At 41.1% G+C, this 25,150-nt stretch overlaps 1 protein-coding gene across 14 annotated transcripts in view; it reads right to left on the bottom strand.

Moving 5' to 3' along the window:
• Positions 1–243: 243 nt before the first annotated feature.
• Positions 244–25,150, bottom strand: part of TRPM3 (transient receptor potential cation channel subfamily M member 3) — a 418,048-nt gene continuing 393,141 nt past the window's right edge. For all 14 annotated transcript variants that reach the window (XM_083576479.1, XM_083576463.1, XM_083576474.1 and 11 more), the window contains 5 exons: positions 16,862–17,012; positions 13,750–13,949; positions 11,112–11,244; positions 5,946–8,856; positions 244–4,787 (listed from right to left, as the gene is read on the bottom strand). In XM_083576479.1, the coding sequence (XP_083432605.1) occupies positions 7,410–8,856; positions 11,112–11,244; positions 13,750–13,949; positions 16,862–17,012 (1,931 nt within the window). In that variant the 3' untranslated portion in view covers positions 244–4,787; positions 5,946–7,409. The remainder of the gene's footprint in view (positions 4,788–5,945; positions 8,857–11,111; positions 11,245–13,749; positions 13,950–16,861; positions 17,013–25,150) is intronic.

Below are 25,150 nucleotides of genomic sequence, written 5' to 3'. Positions count from 1 at the left end.
GTGGGTAGATTTCTGAGAGTAGGGCTGAGAGACATGGTGGGCTGCCAATGCCTCCTGGGACTGCGGTTTCCCATGCTTGACACAGAGCTCCCCAGTTCTGAATACTTACCAGTACTTTTAATTTCACAGGTGGCGGCTGATCCAGAAATACACCTAGAATTCCGGATCAGGGCACATGTCCATTGAAGACTTACACTTAAAAGTAACCATTATGTCCAGAGAAGGGAAAGTATGGGCATAGGCTGATTTATTAAATACTTTAATGAATAAGTAAAAACAATGTCACATAGCAGTCCTCAGTATGATCATGCTTTCAAGGTATATAAATCATTTGTGTTTAGAGAAGACATCATGATTTCTGACGCAGAAGAGAGAATGGGTAGATTAAACTTACACACACATTGCTATTCCCTGTCTTCCACACTACCCTTTCTGACCATAGAATCAGGCCTGGCAGAAAAAAAATGTGTATTAAAAGAAAACTAAGGGCCACTTTGAAGCTTTGGATCATTTCTTTGGAGTGTTCTATGTTCTGCAATGCTTTGGGATTTTACAGTCTTTTGAAATGATACTTGAATCTGCTAAAAATATCACCCTGAGACTATGGAGCAAAACTAGTTTGTTTAAAAGCTTAACTTAAAAGCTTCCAGTAACAACATTATTTCCCCTCCCTGGGCTCAGTCTATTTGTCAAGCTGCTAATATTTGATTTGGATCAACAAATGAGGCATGGGTGTGACTGGGCATCTTTTCCCAAGTTCTTTATTTTCAAACCCTCTTCCAGAAAAGTTTCCCTGACATCAATTAGCTTGAAGACCTCATCCTTGTCCCAGCCCTAAACTTTTGCACTGGTACATCTCCCTGCACAGGGAGTGCCCAGTTCTGGTACCCTCAATTCAAAGTACGGTACCCTCAGTGCAAAGTCAGGCTTTGTTGACGCAGCAGATGTTACGACTGGGTTGTAAGGCTTTGTGCTATGCAAGTACTCGCGTTACTTTGTGGGTATTGAATTGCAAAGCTGAACATTTTTCTTAGCTACATTTATCAAGAGCTGGGCAGCTGCAGAGTCTAAGATATTCACCTGCCAACAACAAATGTTGTATTCTAAGGCTGCAATCCTATACCCACCTACTTGGAAGTAAGCCTCATTGAACTCAATGAGAATTACTTTTGTGTAGACTGTTACAGGATTGCAATGAAAGCCATCTAACCTAAGAAACATAGACTCTACAAGACTATACCAAAACGCACAAACACCTTCCCCCAAACTTTAGAAATTATATGAAAGGTTACTTTCCAGAGTCTTCAGCAATTTTACTATGTTGTATTAATGGGTTTTATTTTCTTACTGACAATTGTTACAATTTTAGGAATTTGCAGCTTGCTGCTACTTGGTGACAGACATATGATAAAACTAGTAATGAAATACCTTATTTGAAAATATATAATTATTTCAACCAGAAATGCTATAGGTTCAAGACCTTCATCGTTCAATACTTCATTTCATATAATATTAAAGTGCTATTAAATGAACATATTGGAAAATAATATAAAAGACCAAGATTGTTAATTCATTCTAACTGGATTCATTGTTACAGGCAGGCAATATTGAAATGTTAAACTCCATAATAGTCCAAAGAAATTAATGGAACTATGCATGCGTTTTCATCGGCACAAAATAAGACTGAAATTTAAGGTAGAAGAACTATTTCAGTCAGCATACTATTATTGTGAAAGAATAACGTTATATAATTCAATATCTAAGACAAGTGTATATCCAACTATAGAATAGTATCATTTACGTAAACTGGAAACAACAGAATGGATCACTATATGAAAATATTTTAAAAATACTGTACACAGTTTCCTTAATTGTCCAGCATATGTAAACAAACAGCTAACTCAACTGAGTTTTAAAATATTACTTTAACATTAATTATCTTATCTTTTGCATAACATGCCAGTTTGTTCTTTCACACTATCACAGCTCACAGTGGCTCATTAGATAATTATACATCAGCTCAAAGACGGTGGAGCTCTACGGAAGAAACGGAAACATACAGTAGCTACAGATGGTGACTCCTTGCCCAACAAATGCATTTTCCTTTATATGTATCATAGCAATCTGGCTAGCAGAGCCCATTGTTCAGTGTAACATGTGCTGTATTATTGAACGTCACTGACAAATAAGCATATGACTATATAAGTGCAAAGTCCAATGCTCTTCTGTAACGTTCATTAATTCAATCCCATACCACCACTTATTTTGTACATAAAGTAGTGACACACACCCCTTACCTGAACATCTGAGGATTATCTAAACCAATTTGTGTGCTCCCATCTAATCTCATATTATTGATTATCACTTGATTATTCAGACATTTATGATCTAACCCAGCCTGCAAGCATTTGGATAAATGAGGCTGAACTTTATAATGTACATACAACAAGCTGTGGTTATAAGATAAAAGATAAAAGTTTATTTCCACTTTAGAAATTAACATGATCGATAGTACTGAATACTCAAAAGAGGATATTGATAGCTCACAAAACTTGGAAAAACAGGAGCCATTCACAGTGGACCTCAGAAGGGGTATCAGTTTAGAGATAATGGAAACAATTCCAGGAAAACTATATTTTGTAATCACACTGCCTGTTTCAATGCATATTTTGTGTGCCCATCTACAGAAAGACATCTTTTTGAAAAAAAGAAAAGCTCCACCTTTGCTCTCTGCAAATACGCTACCCCTATGGAATTGGCAACATAGGCAATATATACTGTAAGTGAGAATTTTACTGCTGAATTACTGCTTGAGTGAAGTGCTGCAGTTTGTTAGCATAGATATGAACATACCCAAAGATTCCTAGTTCCAGATCCCTGGAGTTCAAGTTCTTGTTTAATAAAGTGCTATAGGCTAATTTTCACACAGACTCTGGTCCAGGAATCTCTTAATTCAGGAGTCTAACAAAGAAGCTATGGGGTGAAATGACAGAGTGTTCACTGGCAGTCTTGCTGATCATAGTGGGCATGTAGGCTTGTAGAGTTAAAATGTGTTTTCACAAGTGACACAAAGATTGCAATTTTGTCCCTAAGACTTGTAAAACTGATAAATGTAGTGATACTGTATGCAAAAAGGGAGACACTTTTAAATTTGACTGATTCCTAGAAAGGAATTCAAATTATCTGGTGGGTGCCTGCTTTCTTGTCCTTGTGAACAGAAATACTTTTAAGGCCACTTAAAACAGAATTCATTTTTGTTGTCACATTCATGTAAAAACTCACACTAGCTTTTGAAAAGAGCACATAAAGATGGTCGTTCACATGTATTTTGTTAACAAAACCTACCATTTTTGTGCATGCTGGCCATTAAGAAAAAATGTGGTCCATATTTTTGTATTTCAGAATTCAGTGAGAGTCCTGGTGTAGCCTTTAAAGTACCACTGCTGATTGCCAGTTTTTGTCATAGAAATTCCAGCGATCAGCTGAGGTCTGACCTTTCCCACATTAGTATATGGACTGGAAAGGGTCACACTCGTTATTTTAGTCAAAGAAATTTACACCATGATGACAGTGGTAAGATTGGTGGCATTTATGATGCCACCTAGATATGCTTAATATGGGATAGAAAAGTGTCACTGAAGAAAAACAGAAAAATGGGCAAGTGGTTTTCAAGAAAGCATTTGAAGAGTTGTTTTATAGAGGTAGCTTCAGCTCAGGTTAAACTGAACTGTTCTGCAGAGTGGACAGGTGGGGGGAATGTAATGCGTTTATATCATAATTCCACGATGCAGGACAGTCTAGGCCTTAAGCAGAATCAAGACAGAGTGCTACTCTATTCTGACCAACTCAAAATAGACCCAATTTGACAACTGAAGAAGCATCCAAATACTCTCAGTGGGAACGGGATCCAAAACTGTTCAGCAGCACATCACAGATTAGGTTCTAGTGACTAGTCTCTGGCTGCTTAGCCTGGAAGAACTCTGGTAAATATGAAAGTAGCCTTAGAAAGTAGCATTGCAAGTTGAAAAGGCAAATATTCCTTGCCACAAATCCTAGATGTACAGACAAATGCATGATTTACACACACACACACACACACACACACACACACACACACACACTAACTGGCATCAGCAAACACCTATCTGAAATCCCCTCAGGCAGGGACGGGAAGCTGCATTGGGGGAAATCTGCATTGGGAAAAGAGTGGATGGGCACTTTTAACTGTCCTTTCCCAAAGCTACTTTTCTAAAACACACGCATACCAAGAGGCATCAGAGTCTGTATAATGTGAAGTTAGTCACAAAGACAGAGGTAAAGTTGGACATTTGAAATAGACTGCCAAAGAAAATTGCTTCATCCAATCAGCACATCTGAAGTGACATTTGCTATGCATTCAAGTCAGAAATTCTGTGATGATTTCTTGTTACAGAACAACACACACTTTAAAAAGAAGGGGTAAACAATGGATTAATAAGGGGTAGAGAGCTTTGGCTGGAACCCAAGGAAGTGAGGAAGTTGCACTGCATCTTGTCATTTAAACCAGCATGCAACTCTGTTGAGTGAATGCTGCTGCTCATAATGCTTCCCTCTTCATGACCACATGCTAGTAGTGTCAGAGGAACTAGATTAGAGCAATGCAGATCTTCAGAGGTGTGGTTCTATATGGTGCTTTGTTCTCCAGATAAGTCCTTATAAACAGTTAGGCTGGGGTGGCTAAAATTGTCCAATTAATGTGGTCACTGGCCATTGGCGCTCAGAATAATTTTCAAAATCTCCTTCAAAACCTCACATATATGGGGGGCCACCAGGTGGCGCATTGGAAAATGGCCGACAATAACATCTCTCCGACCCACACGAGGTAATTAAGAGGCTGCTATGGGAAGTATGCAGCCTTCCCCCCCCCAAGGAGATGGAGGGGGGGGACTGCCTTGCCAGCGGTGTCCATAACGCACCCCCGGATTTGAAAGAAGGGGGTGCCGGTCACTTGGCACAAGCCCTCAATGAGGTCGGCTCTTCCTGACGCTTTCTCCAATCAGCACGTGCTGGTTCGCTTTAGCTTGAAAATATAATTGGAAACATGTAATTGGAAAGAAGCTAAAGCACATACATCAAGCAAAGTTCGGGAGATAAGACTGCTGATTAATGGATCTCTGTGACCGGAGCGACGGATGGGACAAATAAATCACGTGATGAACCACCATTAAGAGACTGGTATGTTTGGAGTGAAACAGAAGGGGGGTGGAGGAAAAAACTTTGCTTTTCTTTGCCTTATGTGAATATTAATAACCCTCCACCCCAGAAAGAAGATCGTTGCATTTTATTAATCACAAGCAGGAATTCAAGAACTGTGTGGAGTGGATTATAGATTAAAGAGATGACTGGTAAACAACGGAGGGAAATTTTATGACGCAGCTTTAAATGGCGTCTCGCTAAGACAGGCTTGTCTAAGAAAGACGGGGGGAGGAGGATCAGGATCATCGGAATGTGAATGATGATTGGAATGTGATCTTAACCTGACAGAACCCTCCTGATACACTTGGCAAGCCAGAGAAAATTAAAGGACAAACTGAAGAAATTTTTTTTATGGAAGTGTGGAATGGCTGTCCCTAAGTGATATGATCTTTGGAGAGTGTAAAACCCACACAGAGGATGTCTGTTTCCAACCCGCTTGTGAAGATTATCAGAGATTGCAAAGAAAGGAATATATGATAACAACAAGAAGATGAAGAAAGTAGTAAAGAGACTATCTGGATAGAACTGGATAGAACTGTTTAATTAAAGCAGCAATATAAGTAATGCTTGGACCCCCGTTCGGAGCTTGATGTATGGGTACCCCCAACAAAATTTAAAAATCTGGCTGTATAATTTGGAACTAATGTGATTTGGAAATAATGTGATTTGATTGGCCTGTTAATAAAAATTATTTTTTAAAAAAAAAAAACCTCACATATATGTTGTCAGAAACAAAAGAGAATGGCACATTTACAGAGTGGGTAGCAGCCCTGGCATATTGCTAAGTAAGGATTAAACTATTTCTCCAAAATCATTTCACAATTAAGGTTTTCTTCTTCTGAATGGTACTGTGCTCTTTTTGCTGTATTAGCCCCTTGCCTAGCACGAACCACATTTAATCCTTGCAGCCCCAGAGGGCTATTGCAAACATGGTTGGAGGGTGGGCCTGAGGGAGACAGAGGGGGAGATGGCTCTTGCATACCAGGGCAGGGTATTATTGTTTCGCTATCTTGCCTTTCTAGACAACGGAAGCATACTTAAAGGAATGGCTTTTGCAGTTACCAGAAATATTAATTTCACTTTGGTGCTTCAACTAACTTCTAAAAAGGATTTGTTTTGTCACAGAACATCATTCAACATCTCCAGCTGTTCTGTGCTCACCCAAGTTCAGACCACACGATACACATACAATACTATAAACACCAAAATGTTCAGTTATAACCATGCCTTAAAATGAAATAATGGCAGCTAAATGGAGGAACTGGTAGAAGAATATGGCAGTGACAATGAATGAAAATAGTTTGAAAATAGTGAATGAGATGGGCACGGTGCACAGAACAATGAGAACAGGATGCCAGTTCTTCTTTTTTACTACCTTCTCACTATGACATTTTAACAAAGTCCTGTGAAATACTTTCTAAACTGGTACCCGTGCTTAAAAAAATAAATATTTACTATTCCACTTAATTACATTCCTCCTGAGCTTGCTCAACAGTGCTAAAAATCCCATTTAAAACAGGAATTCATGTGACTATACATAAATTCTTCCCTTTCCCTCATGCTGCTATACAAAAGGCATATCTTTTCTTCCCTTCTTGAAAATATAGACATTTGTGCCACTGCAAGTTAATACAAAAAGGATACAGGTGAACGGTGAGCGTGTTAGCTAACTTCTTTTTACAATGATCAGGCAGAAGTATAGGGATGTGAGAAATCTGGGGAAAGTTGACGGCTACTTTGTTTTCAGTTTCTGTAGAGTAATACAAAGATGCCCTCACTAGCTGTCACAACGATGGTACTGAGGTGGAAACCAGCATAGTCAAAACACCCTCTTTGTATGCATGTTATTTTGTTTCTCTTTCAAACCAATATATCCCTATTTTGAAAGGCAGATTTCTTAAACTGTTCACCCATTTATTTATTTTTAAAAATGTCTCTATAATTTTTCCTTCCCCCCTCCCCCTCCCCCTCCCATTAAGTGCAAATGCCAACTAGGTCAAGATACAGAACCTCAGTGCTTGACATTGACGTTATGAAAGTGCTAACTTTACTGTTGGCAGATGCCAGCTGTTGCTGACATATAATGGTCTGAAGTTACTTCATTCTGCTAATGAAAAAACTGGAGAGCAGACAAGTCTCAGACAGTTCTTCTTGTTATGATGCACATATTATCTCTAACTATGCTTGCTCTCAAAGCTATGGAAGGCACCTGTTCTAGAGAGTCTTCTCATTGATAAGGTGTCCGACCTGTTCTCTGGTCTGGATGACTTGCTCCTCTGGAATGTACTTCGGAGGCTCGTTGCATTGCGCTGCCTGTCAAGTTTATCACTGATGGAGTAGCTTTTCTTTGTGTGTGCATACAACAAGTTGGACTCATCTGCAGAGTAACTGTTGGCCCTCTCTATTTTTGGAAGAGGGATATTGTTGGACAATGTTCTAGATGTATTGCTATCTTGAGATGACAAGGGAACTGCTTTTTTGTCTTTGGTTTCGGTATCCTCATTGTCAGAGCTTGGGTGACTTAGTTCCGCTTCCCTCTCTGGGTGGCAGCATCCTAAGTCATCAATTTTGTCTCCATGAACTCCAGGAAAGCTCGACCTTTCTGCAATGGTTTGAGGAGCACTGACACACCTTGTATCAATGCAGTCTGTAATGCTTGTGTACTCTGCTGTTTTGACTGGCACTCCAAGGCTGCTGAAATAGCTCCGAGAAGGAGAGAACATGAAACTGTGAGATTTTACTATTGGTGCTTCCTCTAAAATAAATGGGGTTGTAGCCAGGTATCGGCTGCTTTTAGACCTCTCCAAAGTATGGTACATGGGAGGATCTGATTCCCAGGGGTTTGAGCAATCTGCAATTTGTGAATAGTCTGAAGAAAACACTCTTGTTTCCATTGATTGGTCTTCATAATCAATACTCCTGCCAGAAATTCTATCACCCGGAGTACTGCTGACATAAGCACTACTGGAGACAACACTGGAAGCTATCTGAGCTTGGAGAGCTGGATCTCCAGTCCCAAGGATGTTCATTGAACTGTCAAGGGGTTCTATGACAGACTGCAGCTCATCCATGGCTGAGACATAAATATCTATGCAAGAAGAAGGCCGTCTGGAGTCCGGGGCAATTGACAGAGTGCTTGTAGGCACTAAAGAAGGGATTTTTTGCTCTTTTGAGACAGAGTGAGAACTACTGGCACGGTGGAGACTGAGGGACCTTTCTTTGAAAATGCTTTCAAATTTCTCCAACCCGCACTTGTCCTTCATGTTCACTGCATAGAAGGAGTGACTTCGCAAGCGGGGAATGACTGTTGGAGAGGTTGGTGACATGGACTCCTCCCCCGTGGGATCAATGCTTTCTTGAAGTTTGTATGTGTTTCCCTCCTGGCTGTTGAAGCTGCTCTGTCGGACAATGTAGGCTGTGTCAGTACAGTCAGAGGATGTTCGAGACCGTATCTTAGTGGCCTCCCCTCTGTCTAGGCCAGTAAGCTTATCTAAGGCTGTAGCCATTCGCCCTATCATGTCTTCCAGTTGAGCAAGCCGGATGTCTACAGTCTGAAGTGAAGCCTTCATGCAATGCTCTCGTTCATTCACTTCTTCTAATCGCATGGCCATATTCTCTACCCTACAAAAGAAAAGTAAAAAAGGAAGAGAGAGGAAAGCATAGTTAATTTCAGACTGAACAAATAGGTTAGTATGATTTACTAAACTTCAGGTTTCTTGCATCCAATTTAACAGAGTGGGAATGATGGTGCTAACATTGAAAGATTTTGAAGAGATAAGGGATTTATTAACGGATTAGTTACAGTTCAACCAACTAAATGATATTTTCAAAACAGATAAAAAGAAAGGTTTTAGTTATGAGATTTCAAGATTTCAAAAAGATCTGTTAGAAAACAATATTAAATCACTGTCGAAAATGTATACACTCCTCTTGGAATGGCATACAAAAGATGAACAGGTCAAGTTGGTAATGATACACTGGGCAAGGGATTTGGGGTATAATATTCAGAATTCAGATTGGGAAAGGTTATGGAAAATGGATTTGAAATTCATGGCATGTTGTATGCTGAAAGAAAACTATATGGAAATGATGTACCAGTGGTAAACTAGCAAAAATGTATAAAACAAGTACAAATACCTGCAGGAAATGTAAAGAAAAAGAAGGTACCTTTTATCATATGTGGTGGTCATGTAAGGTAATAAAGGCTTTCTGGGAGATGATCTATAATGAACTGATGTTTAAAATAACCTTTGTAAAAAAAAACCTAGCAGCTTTTCTATTAAGAGTTATAGGTACCAACATCCCAAAGGACCAGAAAAGACTTTTTATGTATGTGAGAACAGCAGCACGGATACTACTGGCCCAGAGATGGAAAGAAGAAAAAGTCCCTACCAGAGAGGAATGGCAAGCTAAGCTGCTAGACTACGCTGAAGTGGCAAAGCTGACCAGAAAGCTCAGGGACCAAGAAGACAAGAAATTGAAGAAAGAATGGGGAAAGTTTACAATTTATTTAGGAGACCACTGTAAGCAGATGACAACATTAGCATGATTTTAATCCCACTTTTAATGTAACAAATATTATGGACAATATGGATAAATGCAAAACATAGACTATGAAATAATACGCAGCTGGAAATGTTGACAATAGGACCCATGGAGGGGATGGGGGGAAGTCCCAAGATTCAAAGTAATCTCTTTTTATGGATATTTATTTGACATTGTAATTAATTTGCATTTGTAAAATCAAATAAAAATGATTTCAAAGTAAAAGATTTGATAGGGCAGGGGGGGAGAGAAAGAGGAATTTGGTGCTTTGCAAAAAACCACCAAACAAACAACCCTCTCATGTCTGCTTATCCATATATCCCCCAGGGTGTGTGCCTTCTGGATTTGTGTTTTGTTGTCCCAAACTGGAATTGGGAAAGTGGTCGCTCTCCCACCTGCGAGGACCCTGCATTTCTCAGGACAGACCTCCTGCCCCTCCCAGTCAGATACAGAAACATTGCTGGCAGCCAAAATCAAACCCCAAGCTCTGCAGAAGGAGAGCCAGCTCTTTGGTGGCCTTTAAAAGCCTTAAGGGGGAAAACTAAGTATGATGGACCTGCATTCTGTGCCCTTAGAACTGAAGCAGCCAGCTGGGTCCAGGGCAAGACAAAGCTTAGGAGGACGTGGTTGGTTCTTTGGGAACCAGGAACTCTCTTCCTAATGACTGGGGAGAACAATCCCACCAGTGGGAAGAGGAGAGCAAGGGCCGATGGTGAGAGAGGAGGAGCCAAAGGCCACTGCATTTGGCTCCGCCCCTGGTTCCTCCCGAAACAGGATGTGAGGTCGTGTATACGCTGCACATTGAACACTTGTCGTTGGGCCCCTGCGATGTTTAGCACGAGTTGACACGTCTGACTCAAAATGTTGCATTATTTTACAACAAACTGATCTGTATAACTTTTATATCTTTATAATGTAAGGAGATAACGTTCAGAAAAGTGAACTGATAAGAAAAAAATCCAGAAGACTGATTCTTATGCAGTCAAGCATAAATAATTTTACCATTTCTGCATACTGGTTAAAAATTTCCTTTTTTAAAATTTCATATTTAATTTTAATGGCTGAGCTACACCTTTAAATTATGAATATACATATGTTTGGAAGCCTCAGGATGTGCTACAATACTTATTAATCTACTTATTTAGGAGAAACCTAACAAAAGAAATGAATAAAAAATATGATTTACAATTTTTTTAACCCTGTTTTTAAATTTTTTTAAATCTACCCTAGTTTCTTGACAGTAAAGCCTTGTTTAAAGTTTTTTTTCCTTTCAAAAGTAACAAATTTCAAAATATACACTATGTAAGAAACCAAAATGAAAAATCATTCACCTTTCAGAGGTAACTCGGATTCTTTCATCATTGGACGAATTGAATCTATCATCTTTCTCTCTGAAATACTCTTCTATACATTGTTCTTCAAAATCATGAACTTTTTTCAGTTCATCATCAGTTATAAAAAGCTCTGTAGAAGACATATGAGGCAATGACAAAGCAGCAGTTAAAAGAAGTTAATTAGCTATCATCACAAGGTTTTGAAAGGCACTGCCTATTTTGTGGCTTTAAAATTGCATATCCCCCCGCCCCCTGCCCCCACAAAGAAATCACATTTCAATCATTTTCAGGTTTGTAACATGCATATGGTACATATTTCCATACATATTCCATACATATTTCAAGTGCCACACTTCATGCAGGACATGGTGGCTTTCAGTTTCAGGGTAGGCCAGACTCTGAAAAGTGGCTTTCTTAAGTTTTTTGGCATTCCTAATACAGTGGTACCTCGGGTTACATACGCTTCAGGTTACAGACTCCAGTAACCCAGAAATAGTGCTTCAGGTTAAGAACTTTGCTTCAGGATGAGAACAGAAATTGTGCTCTGGCGGGGCGGCGGCACTGGGAGGCCCCATTAGCTAAAGTGGTGCTTCAGGTTAAGAACAGTTTCAGGTTAAGAACGGACCTCCGGAACGAATTAAGTACGTAACCAGAGGTACCACTGTACACTCTTTGCGCTTGTGTCCTTGTCAAACCGAAAGAGATAAAAGGAAGAATATGTTGCCTCATGTACAGGGTTAGCCAACCTTTTAGTTTCCAGAGGTTGTAGGGCTCCAGCTCTGACCAGGAACTAGGGAAACCAGAGGCGCCATCTTGTGAGGGAGATGGTGTGTGTGTGATGTCACGAGTGTCTCTTGCAAGCTTTTTGAACTTTGGGAGTGCCCCACGACAAATATTGGTGCCCCCAAAAGGGTTTGGCACCTGTTCAGGGAAGTTTTTAATGTTTGAAGTTTCATTCTGTTTTTAGTTCTCTGTTGGGAGCCACCTAGAGTGGCTGGGGATACCCAGCCAGATGGGCGGGGTATAAATAATAAAATTATTATTACCTCTGATGGAAACTGTAATCCAGCAACATTTGAAGGGCACCAAATTGGCTCTCCTTGCTCTCAGCTGATTATTATTACACACAAATGCAGCTGTGTAAAGAAACGCCTGAGCAGTTGAGGACTGTGATGCCTGTTTCCCCACTAGTCAGGGTCCTTTGGCTACCCTACTAGTGTGACAGAGCCACAAAGAGCCTTGGCAACATCTAGCTCCGGTAGTCACATTCCTGCCAAAAAAGGAAGGTTTTGGTGCAATGGCAAAAGGTCCCCAAAGAGGAGTCCTTAGGTAGGGAGTTTGAAAGCCAGGGCAAAGTGACAAAGAAGACCTTCTCCTGCATTGATGCATTTCAAAGGCGATTATACTCACTCTAATGTGTGGGATGCCATTGAAAAGTATTTGGAGATTGCAATTGGCCCAGAATGCAGTAGTCAGGCAAGAGTTCTAAAATGCAATAGGCTGAAGTTCTGTTTTTTACATTTAAAGCTCTAATGGTCTGGCACCAGGATATTTGAAGGACTATCTCCTATTCAACACCATATACGTATGCACTGAAGCGATCTTTGGAGACCGTTCTGGGTCTTCCATGCAGTAGGCTGCTGTGTGGGACACAGCCTTCTCAGCAGTGGCACCTACATTGCGCAGCTTGCATAGCTCTCTCCCAGCTGGGTCTTGCAAGACTAATTGAGACTTGTTTCAGGGAGCATTTGAGATAGCCAATATGAACTTTTGCTCAATGAACTGTCATCCTATTGCTGCTTTTGTTTACATAGTTTTATTGCTTTTTTATTTGACTGTTTTATATATTGCTACTAAGCCACCATTTGGATCAGGAGAGACACCATGCTTCACTGGCAGATCCCATGCTTTTCATGCAAAAAGCTCCCAGTTCAATGCCTGCCATCTCCAGTTTAAAGGATCAGGTACCAGGTGATGGAAAATATTTTCTTTTTGAAACCCTGGAGAGCTGCTGCTAGTCAGAGTATACATTATTGAACCAGATGGACAGATAACCTGACTTTGTATATTTCTATGGCTGCCAGCCCTACAAACTGCAGAATATGCCCTTTTGTGATCCTGCCAATGGGTGTGTCCTGTCATGCAATCACTCCAGATAGGGCCTTCTCTGTGGTGGTGGAATCCTGTCTGTGGGTCTTAGAAGTGCATCAGTTTTTGTTGCCAACTCAAGATGCACCTCTTTGGTCAAACTTTGTGTTGTTTTTGGCATCTATTAACACCAGAAATTGTAAACTTCTGATTTATCTATAGCTAATAGCTATGGGTTATGGGTAGTATTTTTGTGATTTTATTGTGAATTGCCCTGTGATGCTAACTGAATTAAGAGCAATTTCTAACAGGAAGGAAGGAAGGAAGGAAGGAAGGAAGGAAGGAAGGAAGGAAGGAGGGTGGCATTTTACAGCTCCTAGTGAATGGGAAGGGAAAGTACATCAAACGAAACTACACAAAACAAATGAAGTGCTAATGCCCTTGCTATGATTCTTGACTGCTCTCCAAATCAAGACAACTAAGCAGAGCTGAGTATATTTTCCATATGTTTATTGTATCTATGACGGAGAAGATGAATTAAACTTACTCAGTCCATAGTCCGTTTCATCAGGGTCGCTATCATGCTTCCGCCATCGACAGCATATGTGCTGAAATATCATAGTCATGTGACTGAAGATGATGAGTGGAGGGGGCAAGACTGGTCTTTCATGGAATGTCATAATAAGCTGATACCGCTGAAACTTCCATACTTGGTTAGATATCGATTTAACTTCAAAAAAGGTGTTGCTGAAGCAGAAGGAGAGGAAGAAAATGCCTTCTGATAAACAGAACTACCATCTAAAATTTCACATGCAATGTAGGGGCCATTCCATACATTACACAGCCCCAGACATGAGTGTATACTCAGCAGGGATCTGCAGCTACTCATGGCTCTCTGGTAGATGTACCACAGAATAGTGGCCTTTTAAAACACTTGTTCGCTTTATTCACATGTTATAATGTTAGTTTCATACTTTAAAAGAATCTTAGGGCTACATCTACAAAAGTAATTTCATGATAAGGCAATAGAAACAAAAACTTGTTGTGTACATAAAGCTTCTCAAATACAACTGTTAGGCCACCCACTTCAAAGACATTCTTTTTGCCACATTAAACTGCTTTTTTACATTATCTGGTGAGGACAACAGCAACATTACTCCTAGCTGTCATGTTCCCAAAATAACACAGGAAGCTTGGAGCTTATAGGAGAAGCTCACTCAAGAGCTCTCAGAAAAATGAGATAAACCTGGCATGGAAAGGGGCCACAGCATGGGCTCTTCCCACATGTGCCACCATCATGCTCAGCAGTGTTGGAAAGAGCAGAGCACTAATGCTCCCAGACCACCAAGGCAGTCAAAGAACCCAGTTTATTTATTTTTTAAATAATTTTTATTAACTGGCCAATCACATCAAATTAAATCACATCACATAATTCCAAATTACAAAGCCAAATTTTTAAATTTTGTTGGGGGAACCCATACTTCAAGATCCAAAGGGGGATTCAAATCATCTTCTTATTACTGTGTTAATGTCCAAATCAGTCCCATTCCACATCATATCTTGTTCATATAATTTCTATTTTTCCTTTACGATCTCTTCTGTTAGTCTCCTTAAGCCGATAAGCAAAATAATAATCCTGTGTGGATTTCCCGTTCCTCCACTAAGTCCAGATGGTTTCCATATATCTCCTTCGTAGATAGCATCACTCTTTCCATCATGAATTTGGCATTTGTCGCTCTTAAGTCACACCGAGGAGTTGATCCACGATATGTAAACAACTCTATTTCTCTCTTTCTCCTCCCAGACCCAAGAGCTCCAACAATGCCTCCCAAAATGGCGACGGCATTTTTAACTGCGTCATTCCAAAACTCTTAGCTTTCCAGCTTCATCTTGAAACATTGCTTTGGTTCGAAAGTTTATCTCCACACAGCCTTAAATCCACAGCTTAAGTCCTTAGTTTCTGACTCATTAGGGGAGGGGATTCTTGTTAAATCACATAAGGAAAAGGAAGGCAGGTTTTTTTCCCCCTCCCCCCTCAGTCATTTGTCATACCGTATCTTGACGTATCTTCTCATATTTTATTCTTGTCTTGTTATCAGAGATCTCTTCTGTCTTTACTCCCCTTTTTCCTTGAAGCATGTGCAATTTATCTCGTCCAAATTGTTTCTTTTGAAGATGCTTGCAACTAGCGGCGCGAATCAGGGACGGCGTCCAGGAGTGCCGGAATCCCACAGGAGGGCTTTGTGCCTAGTGCCCCCACCCCCACAAATTCGGGGGTGGTATAGGGCACAGCAGGCAAGGGCCGTCCCCCCCCCACAATCCTGGGGGGGTTAAGGAGGCTAATTACCCCCATCATAGCCTCCAAATTACCTCGTGTGGGTCGGAGAGATGTTATTGTCAGCCATCTTCCGATGCGCCACCTAGTGGCCCCCCCAAAGAACCCAGTTTAATCTTAGGCTTCAGTGTAATTCTGGGACAAGTAAAAAACTCACAAAACAGCAATGCAACAGTTCTTAAGAGGTCCATTATTGCCTAGTCCACAAAGTTTACAGAGTAAGCTGAGCTGCTTCCAGGTTTGAGGGGCCCTCAGCAAAATGCCCTCCATGGGTCCAGGCAGCAGCGACAGGTGGCAACAAGGGGCAATTTCAATAGAGTGTATCACTCTTGTGCATTGTGGGAAATGGCAGCTCATGGTCATGAACTGGGGTCAGCACTGGTTCATGCTCTGGGCTGGTGTGGGGCTCTGAAAGAAGCCCAAGGATGCTGGTCCTGGATGCAAGCAGCCTAGTAATAGTAACAGTAATATTTATACCCCGCCCATCTGGCTGGGTTCCCCCAGGCTATACGGGTGGGGGCGCTTTGGCTCATAACATGCACTGTACATGAGCAGTGAGGATTTTAGCTTCCTCCTAGAAACCAGTCCTCATCTCCCCCCATGAAATGGCTCCTGATCTTTTTCTTTAACGTAGCCCCAAGGCAGCTCCAAACTGACCAGAGTGGTGGAAGAAGGGGGCAGGCTCAGTCTTTTCCTAGGAAGCCATCTCCTGCCCACCAGAATATCCCTCAGTTGCTTCTTGTATCCCCCACGGAAAGGAAAAGCAGCTGGCGAGGCAATTTTGACCAGAAAAATGGCTAGCGGGAGAAGAGCAGCAGCTCAGGCTTGGAGTACAGAGGGGGAGACCTCTGCCTGGAACTCTGGAGAACGGATGCCCGTCACTGTAAAATCTGATGTAGATAGACTAGGAGTCTGACTTAATACCAGGCGGTTTCCTGTGTATTCAGCTGATTTGATGAAATTCGAAGCAATTTGGGGCTCTAAGGAAGTTGTAAAATACAATAAAATGGGAAAATACGTATTTCCTATGTCTCCTGCATCTTATCTAGTTATCCACGTGGAAGGTTGCTAGGTCAGATCCCTTTTTCTGACCAGAAGAGAACTCTCTGAACTACTAAAAAACAAAAGATAATTCATTATATTTTTACCAGTTTGTGAGTTTACATTCTCCTGATTGACTGCAAAAGTAATCTGAGCTGTTAACCATGTAAATGCACTACCAACACTATCACTATAACCCCATCTTAGAAATTCCAAACTTGAGCATCAAAAGTTCCTGAAACATTTACTACAGTCACTGAATTTTAAAACAATAGACACTCACTTAAAAACAGCAATGAGGAGGTTCACCAGAAGGATGTTTGCAACCAAGAGGTAGCAAGCCATGATGGCAGGAACGATCCATGCTCCTGTTTTGCAGGGGGGCAGCTGGATTATTTTCCCATCCTCTCTGGTTTCATTCTGACCACAAGGAGCTGGGAAGAAACAAGGGAGGAGGCGGATTAAAAAGAATCCCAGTTTTCAAAACCTTAACAGAAGTTATCAAATTTTTAAAGGCACCATCAAAAGCTTAAAAACCACAGGAGCATTCACTCTCCGATCATTCACTGAGATCAAATCTGCAAATCTTCCAGAGAATATCCACTCCTATGGCTATTGAAATTTGTTTCTTTAAGGTAGGTTCTATATATTATTAGATTTCCCATTTATACATCTCAAAGTAAACATTTTACACTGAAATATACTCCGAGTCGCAAAGTGATTTCATGCTCTTTATTCAGCTCATAGTGGTGAGGAGGAATCAATGAATGAATGTCCCCTCAAAGTATCTGCTTTATATACATTCTTTACACAATGGGCTGCACATGATTGGCTAATTCCGGAATTCTACTGTAAGCCAATCAGTTTGTGGATTCACTTCTATCTGGAGCATGATTGGGTGGTTCCTGCCAACCAATCATACTGCTGCATTGTTCTAGGACCAATCAGACTGCTGCATTCTGAATCCTATTGTTCTAGGACCAATCAGACTGCTGCCTTTTGGATCCTACTGTTCTAGGACCAATCAGACTGCTGCAGTTTGAATCCTATTCAACTCAGTACATAACATACACAATACCATATGTCTGTTGACTTCCCTTCTCCTTCCATAGTTCTTTTTACTTATCTATCATTCCTGCATATTTTACTATAACCATTTTAGTCAATTCTCCAGTTTACGCCATTCAGTTATTAATCTCACTGTTGAATTTATCTTAATGCTGCCACTGTTTTCAGTTTAAGGTGGGTTCTTTAAATCAGTTTGCTGAGAAATACAATGAAGTCTTCAGAAGGAGCAGCTTTCCCTGGCATTTCCTTTTGTTTCAAGATGTTTACTGCATGTTCTAAAACAGCATTCAGTAAATTATGGACATGAACTGATTAAAATATTATTATTTTTTTATAATGATATTTTATTGGATTTTAACAAAACAAAAAAAGTTTACAAAATCTTAAACAATAAATTCAACACAAAAACATAGAAAAAACATAGAGAAGAAAAACAAAGAAAAAAGAAAAAACAAGAAAATCAAAAATCTCTCTTTTCAGTTTCTCACCATTTTTCCCTTTTTAACTTATTTTCCTGGCTCCCTCCCACCTCCCTCTTTGTATTCCAATTAACGATATGTTCAGCAAATTCATACCTCTTATCTTACCCTTGATTATATATCCCCATATAATATCCTCATATTTTCATTTTTAATCAAACCGTTTTTGCCAATTCTTATTTCACCTTATTTCTCAAACCACTTCTTTTTTACAATAATTTCATTAATTTCATTAATTTTATCTTGTCCTCAAATCATTAAACTTTCAAAATTTAGACTAAATTTTGCTAGAGCCGATTACATCCTTTCCAACATCTTTTAATATTTCATTAGTATTAAACTAATTCCATAGATATAGATTAATTACACAAGACATTTCTCATTCTAGATTAGTCCAGCGCCCCTTTTCCTGGTTCACGGCAATGTCAGTCCATATATCATTATATCCATATCAGTCAGGTGTCCTAATATCCGAGGCTTTCAAATCATATCCAAGCCCCTTCTGCGAGTTTTCTTGTTCCTGTTTGTAGTTACATACATCCTTGATCCCTGTTGAGTTCTTTCGCCTTTCCTTCTCTTTCTCCTTGGGAGTCCAATCACCGGGTGATTCCGTACAGTAACATTCTTCCTTTCCTTTTCTCCAATTGTCCAATTCCCCGGTGTTGCACTCCCCAGTGTTTAGTTTGTAATCCAAGAAGTAATTGTTCCAAAAAAATTCTTCCACTCGTTTCACAGTCCCACCAAAGATAAAAATTTTCTTAAATCCAAAGTTTGGCCAGTGTCCTCCAAAATCCATCCTCTGTATCTCCATCTTTCTCTGACCTTGCAGTTGCCCTGTTAAATCTGTCTCCTGCATAGATTGTTGTACAATTTCTGTGGCATCTTCCATTGGCACCTCTTTACTGACTTTAGCTGTATTGTCCCTCTTTTGATTCATCAAAATCATTTTCTCCTCCAGCTGTCGCAGCCCATCATATATTTTGTTCAGAGCAGATAAGACTTCCTCTCTATTCATTTCTGTCAAGGTCAGGGAGCTGATCCCACGCTCTAGTTTTCCCTGATACAATGTTCTCTTTATAACTGAAAAACAGGCACACTGGCTGGCTTCCTCTAGGGGGTGTAGTTACTTTTTGGCATCCATCTTTAAATTGTATCCAACAAGGAAAAATTCCTTTCGATTTCCAGAAACTTTATTTCCTTTCAATATAAAACAAACAGGCAGAAAGCGGCTTTGGAATTATTTTTCCCTTTTCCAATTCTGTATATCAATTTTTCTATTTTCAATTTGTAAATATCACCGACCGTTTCTTTCCTTCTTTCCTGCCATTCCGTCCCCAGGTTAGGGACAGTGGAAACTTATTTTCTTAAATTTCTCTCTGCAGGCTTAAAAAGTCAAATTTTCCCCCCTCTCCTCCTGCTGTCAAGGGGGGTTTTGATGGTTAAAAATGCAGGAACCTTCAGGCTATCTGTTTTCCCGGCTTTTAGCTTGTAAAATCTTTGCTTTGATCTTTATACAAAGGACGGGAGGTGGACTTCCTTTTTACACCTTCCCGCTTCAGGTCAAATTCCAGGCTGTATTTTCATGCAAAATTTTCAATTGTCCTACTCACGGGTTGTTGTTTAGAATCCGAATTGTCATAGGAAGAAGGAGAACGCTCTCCGACAACAGCTGTGCAGCATCGCTCCGCAGAGTTAGCGATTGACTCTCAGCACCACACCAACCCCCGTCTCCTCCGGAGCCCTTTATAGGGTTCCTTTGCCAAACGGGGGGGGGGGGGCGCAAACGGTGCCCGCCTAGTCCCAGGTCCGCAGGCTCATGAACTGATTAAAATATGTATGCTAAACTTTTTTGTTCTGCTATAATTTTTTTGATTTTGGTAATATATAGATAGTGTAGCAGAGCTCCTCAAAAGAAGTAAGCAAAGAGATCATTTGACCAGCGCAGGATGGAAAAGTAAGAAAGAAGGTTTCCGCCTGACCTCACGATTCATGGCGGTAGCTCTCCACTGCCCTTTGGGGCAGAGGGGAAGTTCAGGCAGGGAAAGCCAGGATTTAGAAGGCAAAAATCCTGACCATGTTCCCCAATGGGTTCTGGGGAGTTCACTGCACCCCGCTGTGCCACTTAAGGCCGTGTTTGCCAACTTAAAGGCAGAATGGGTATGAACCTCTGTCTCCGGCATGATTTGTGATTGGTTCCTCATTAATTTGGAATATTGGCATTAATCATGAGGTGCTCCTGAAATGACATATGATAACGGGCTGCAATCAATCATCTGCAAAAAGGACTGGGTTTGGATCTTTGAAGGTATTTGATTTTTCTGAAGCTTGAAAACCCTTAAAACCGGGAAGGAAGGGGGTGCATAAGGTGCTTTGTGCTTTCATTTGGTTTCCAAATCTTCTTTTTTTCTTGTCCTCCCCTGCAAAATGAAAGAGATGTGTGTAGCTGTGGCTATGTTATTCTGTCTGGCACCAAAGAAAAGAGGGGGGAAGATTTGATTTATGCTCGAGAAGGAATTTAACAAGGTTTTATTATGCACTCCCCCATCAATCGAGGTTGAATGGACTTTATTTAAAATTATCTTTGGACTGGAGTGTGAGGGAGCAATGCAGAGTAAAAACCAGAAACTTTTTTTTTATTGGGTATAGTGGGTAAAAGACACCGAGGCAAGATAAAAAATTGTTCTGCGGCCAGAATTTTGTTAGCCCCAAAATGGAAACATCATGAAGTACCATCAAAAGAAGAGTGGCAGATGAAATTGATGGACTTTGCAGAACTAGCAAAACTGACAGGAAGAATCCAGAACCAGTGAGATCAAGCATTCCTAAAAGACTGGAATAAATTTATATTATATTTGAAAGACATCTGTAAGCAATTAACATCACTAGCAGGGTTATCAGAAGATTTGTAAGATGAAATTACTACCTATTCAGAATGAGTAATTTAATATTTTAAGTAATGATATAACAAGAATAGGAAAAGTAGTGAAATGCAAAGATGCAAAATTTAATTTTGTAAACCATTAGGAGCGAGGGAGGGAAGTCATTAGGCTCAGGTCAGCCAAAAAGATATAATAAGATAATATCATGTTACGCAATGTAATTATATGTAAAACCAATAAAAATTATTATAGGGAAATAAAGCGCAATGCAGAGTAAGAAGATGAGTGGCTGCTAATTAAATCTGGCAAGAGGCTATATTTGAGAGAAGACTTTGTCTTTAGCTGTGTGCCGAGGAAGAACCCCAGAGTGGAATTTCAATGGAAGAGACTGGGCATGTTATCTGGGAGTTATTTATAGCTGCAGCCTGTACACAAGTTGGTGAACAGCGGAAGGAATATGGAGTGTGAACTGACCTTGTTTACTGCAGTGAACTGAACTAAGGAATATAGCAACTAACTCTCCCAACACACCAGGTCCGAGAACAACGTTTATGAAGGACTAAACCCGTCCAATGGATTTTATATTTATGAGAAACAACAGAGGTGCTGTATGTAAGGAAAGAATAATGGTCAGCTGTGAGAATGGACTAACATCAAGAGAAGGATTAAGTGGATATTAAAGAACAGATGAAGTGCCTACAAGAGGAAGTGGTGGACATATGTTTGCAACAGGAGTGGGAAACCTGGTTTTTTAAAAAAAGAAATTGTATTAAATTAAAGTAATTTGGTTTAATCTCTAATAATTTGGAAAATCAATAAAAATAAGATATAAAAAAAGGAAAAGTAAGAAACACAGAAGCATCATAGAAATTTTATTGACATGTTATTTTCATTCTGGTCTGCAGATAGTATCCCTAGAAATGATGGTGGAGGGAAGATGAATATGAGCTATGTGTGTTAGCTGGGATCATTACTTTGGGTGGCAATGACAACTCCTTATAGGCTGTCAGTAGAACAGCAGTTACAACAGTCCATCACAGACGAAAAATGACAGGATCATAATATGGTATGTCTAAGTTGTTTAGACCAATCTACTTCTTCAGGCAGGTTCCTCTGTATAACCAGCCCTCCTCCAGATTAGTTTGGCCAAAAAGTCTCAATATAGCACAACCAAGTGAAGAGACCAAGGCCTAAGAAGCTTGTGAGATGAGAAATACATCTAGCAGAATCGACTCCAGTTCTCCTGTTTAATCTGTACCTTCTGTTGGACCTGAATACGTAAGAGGAATTCTGGCAGTTGCAGTTTGCCATATGGTTTTACTCAACATTTTTAAAGCTACTTCTGGTGTTCCTGGATTTCTCTATAAGACACTTTGTTCCCAGAGGTCACTAGGCCAACCCCTCACCTAACCTCCCAAGTCCAGGTGTAATGGTCCTCACAAAACCTTCTGTTACGGCATCTCAGAGACTAGGAAGACTCTCAGAGGCCAAGGACACATTCCACACAGCAAAAACACCTGGGGAAGGTGTCCTGGGGAGGAAGCAGGCCCCGCAGATAGTCCCAAGGGCTGGACAGTGATGCCTGGAGGGCTGTATTTGCCTGGCCTGATTTTGCCCACACACTTCAGCAAAACAGTGTTGGTCACTGCCACTTGCTGAGAGGGGAAAGACACGGAAAGCTCAGGGCAGTGATGGTGCGGCAGCTGGAGGGTCAGATTGGCTCCCCAGCTGCTCCTGCCACTCAGCTTCCTGCACCTCCCCCCGCCCCCGGTAAGTGGCACCGGGAAGCCAGATGCGCCACACTGCTCAGCCGGCACCAGCCGGCACAAGGCACATGGGGAGAGATCTACTGAGCTTATAACCCACTGCAAGTGGAAAGTTAAAATACTAGATATATATTGATCAAGGGAACATAGCATTCAGAACAAATACAGATGAGTAAATAAGAGCTCTGATACCCTGCTTCACCAACTCTCCTTTCCAGAGCTATCCTAAATGTTTAAACTGTGCTTTCATTCTCTCCCTCACCTTCTCCCTCAACTCTCTGTCTCTCAACTCCTCTTCAACTGTCATTCCCAACAGACACCTTCCACCTGTCACTCACTATGACTCCACCCAGTATTCAATCACAGTCTCCTGCTGTCAACTCACTCTTCTATTGTTTTTCATCACCTCCAAGCCCAGCTGGAGGAAGCTGCTTGGTGCACATATGGGATTACAAAGGCACATTATTTATTTCACACATAAACATTATACAGTGGTACCTCGGGTTACATACGCTTCAGGTTACAGACTCCACTAACCCAGAAATAGTACCTCGGGTTAAGAACTTTGCTTCAGAATAAGAACAGAAATCGCACAGCAGTGGTGTGGCGGCAGCGGGAGGCCCCATTAGCTTAAGTGGTGCTTCAGGTTAAGAACAGTTTCAGGTTAAGAACAGACCTCCAGAACGAATTAAGTACTTAACCTGAGGTACCACTGTATATCTCTTGATTGTCAAAATATCTCAAAGCGGTGGGAGTGGGGAAGACAGCTTCACTGCATCTTAATAAGCCAAAGAGCAAGGAAGGAATAGGTGTCAAAGAGGAGACCAGGGCAAGGACCATGTGCTGAGAGCCCTAGAACACCAGGAGTGGTTTGGCAGTGCTGCGGAGCGGCCATCCCACGTAAGGGGTGCTGCAGCACACATGGGCAGCCTGAGGGCAGAGCAAGGGGACAGTGAGCTCCTGGGGCTGTAGAGATAGATCAGGAGTGCTGAATGGTGCCCACACACCCTGCCCACTCTGCCCCTGCCCTGCCAGGAGGGTGGCTCTGTCATACCATTCCACTGCCCCAGTTGCTCCTTTAGAGCTTCAAATGGCTGTTATATATCAGGATGATAGCTTTTAAAACCTGCTTTAGAAAAGGTTAATGAAAAGTTGTTTGCTGCTTTTGCCGCATGAATACAATTTAGTCTGAAGTATGCGTCTCTGTGGCTGCTAACCAGAAAGTTGGTGGTCCAAGCCCACCCAGGACAGCTGTGGGCAGGATTCCTACATTGCAGAAAGTTGGGCTAGATGACCCTGGGGGTCCCTTCCAATGCGACCCTTCTGTGATTTTACATTGGGGCTCTCGGAAGCAGGTTGTTCACACCCGGCATTCTTAGTTTTTCTGAAGCTTGTTTCAAGCAAACTTGGACAACGGCTTATCAGGATTTCAAAATTAGACTTGAAAACAAGTATTCCACATGTGACCTGACATCAATAAATAGAGTTACAATTACAGCTTGGTCAGGTGCACTGGCAGACCTTGGCATCTCAAATTTCAAGGGCGCCCCATGCAATGCCAAAATCTGGAAGGGGTGAGGAGGCTGTGGGGAGGACGGTGCCTTAGCCCTGCCCCACTGCACAGCCACTCATGGGAGGCTCTGAATTGATAGAACTTTGGAGTCATAATTCTTATAATCCGTGATTGAGGGAGCGGTCCCATGCGCCCCCCGGCCCTTCAGCCCCCCCAGATGGTGCCCTGAACACAAAGAAGTCAACAAAGTACTGCGAATGAATCCAAAGCTTCATTGATGCATATTAAAAGTCTAAGAAGAATTCTATATCAAAAGCCTGTCATGAAAATGGATGACCGAGAGAAGTGCAAACTTTGGATATGTTCAGTCTTTCTCCCCGCCCTCCGTTTAACCTTCACTTGAATTGACTGTTAGTCAAGGAAGATTTCTCTGGGATCCTTTTGAATAGGTAGCCTCTTACAGAAAATTAAAAATTGAATTAATTCTGTTGAACAAAGTTCACCAGCATGGAAATAATTTTTTAGTCCAGAGCAATTAATAAGTAAGGCTGTGTGCACACCATACATTTAAAGAACATTCTCCTTCCCCCGAGAATTCTGGGAACTGTAGTTTGTTAAGGGTGCTGGGAATTATAGCTCTCTGAAGGGTAAACTACAGTTCCCATGATCATTTTTTGGGGGGGAGAAATGTGCTTTATGTCCTTTTAATGTATAGCGTATAGACAGCCAGATAGGCCTCTCCTCTTCAGATTTTAATAGCTATCCTGGCTCTTTTCTTTTCATTCCTTTAGCAGGCCTTAACTTTGTGTTTGAGAAGGGACCCCAAGGATCATCCACTCCAACCCCCTGCAAGGCAGGAATCTCAAC

This window comes from Podarcis filfolensis (assembly GCF_964270895.1).
Source record: "Podarcis filfolensis genome assembly, chromosome: 11".
Classification (NCBI taxonomy): Eukaryota; Metazoa; Chordata; class Lepidosauria; order Squamata; family Lacertidae; genus Podarcis; species Podarcis filfolensis.
Note: the sequence above shows the minus strand (reverse complement) of the source record. Positions and strands in the feature narration are given on the sequence as shown.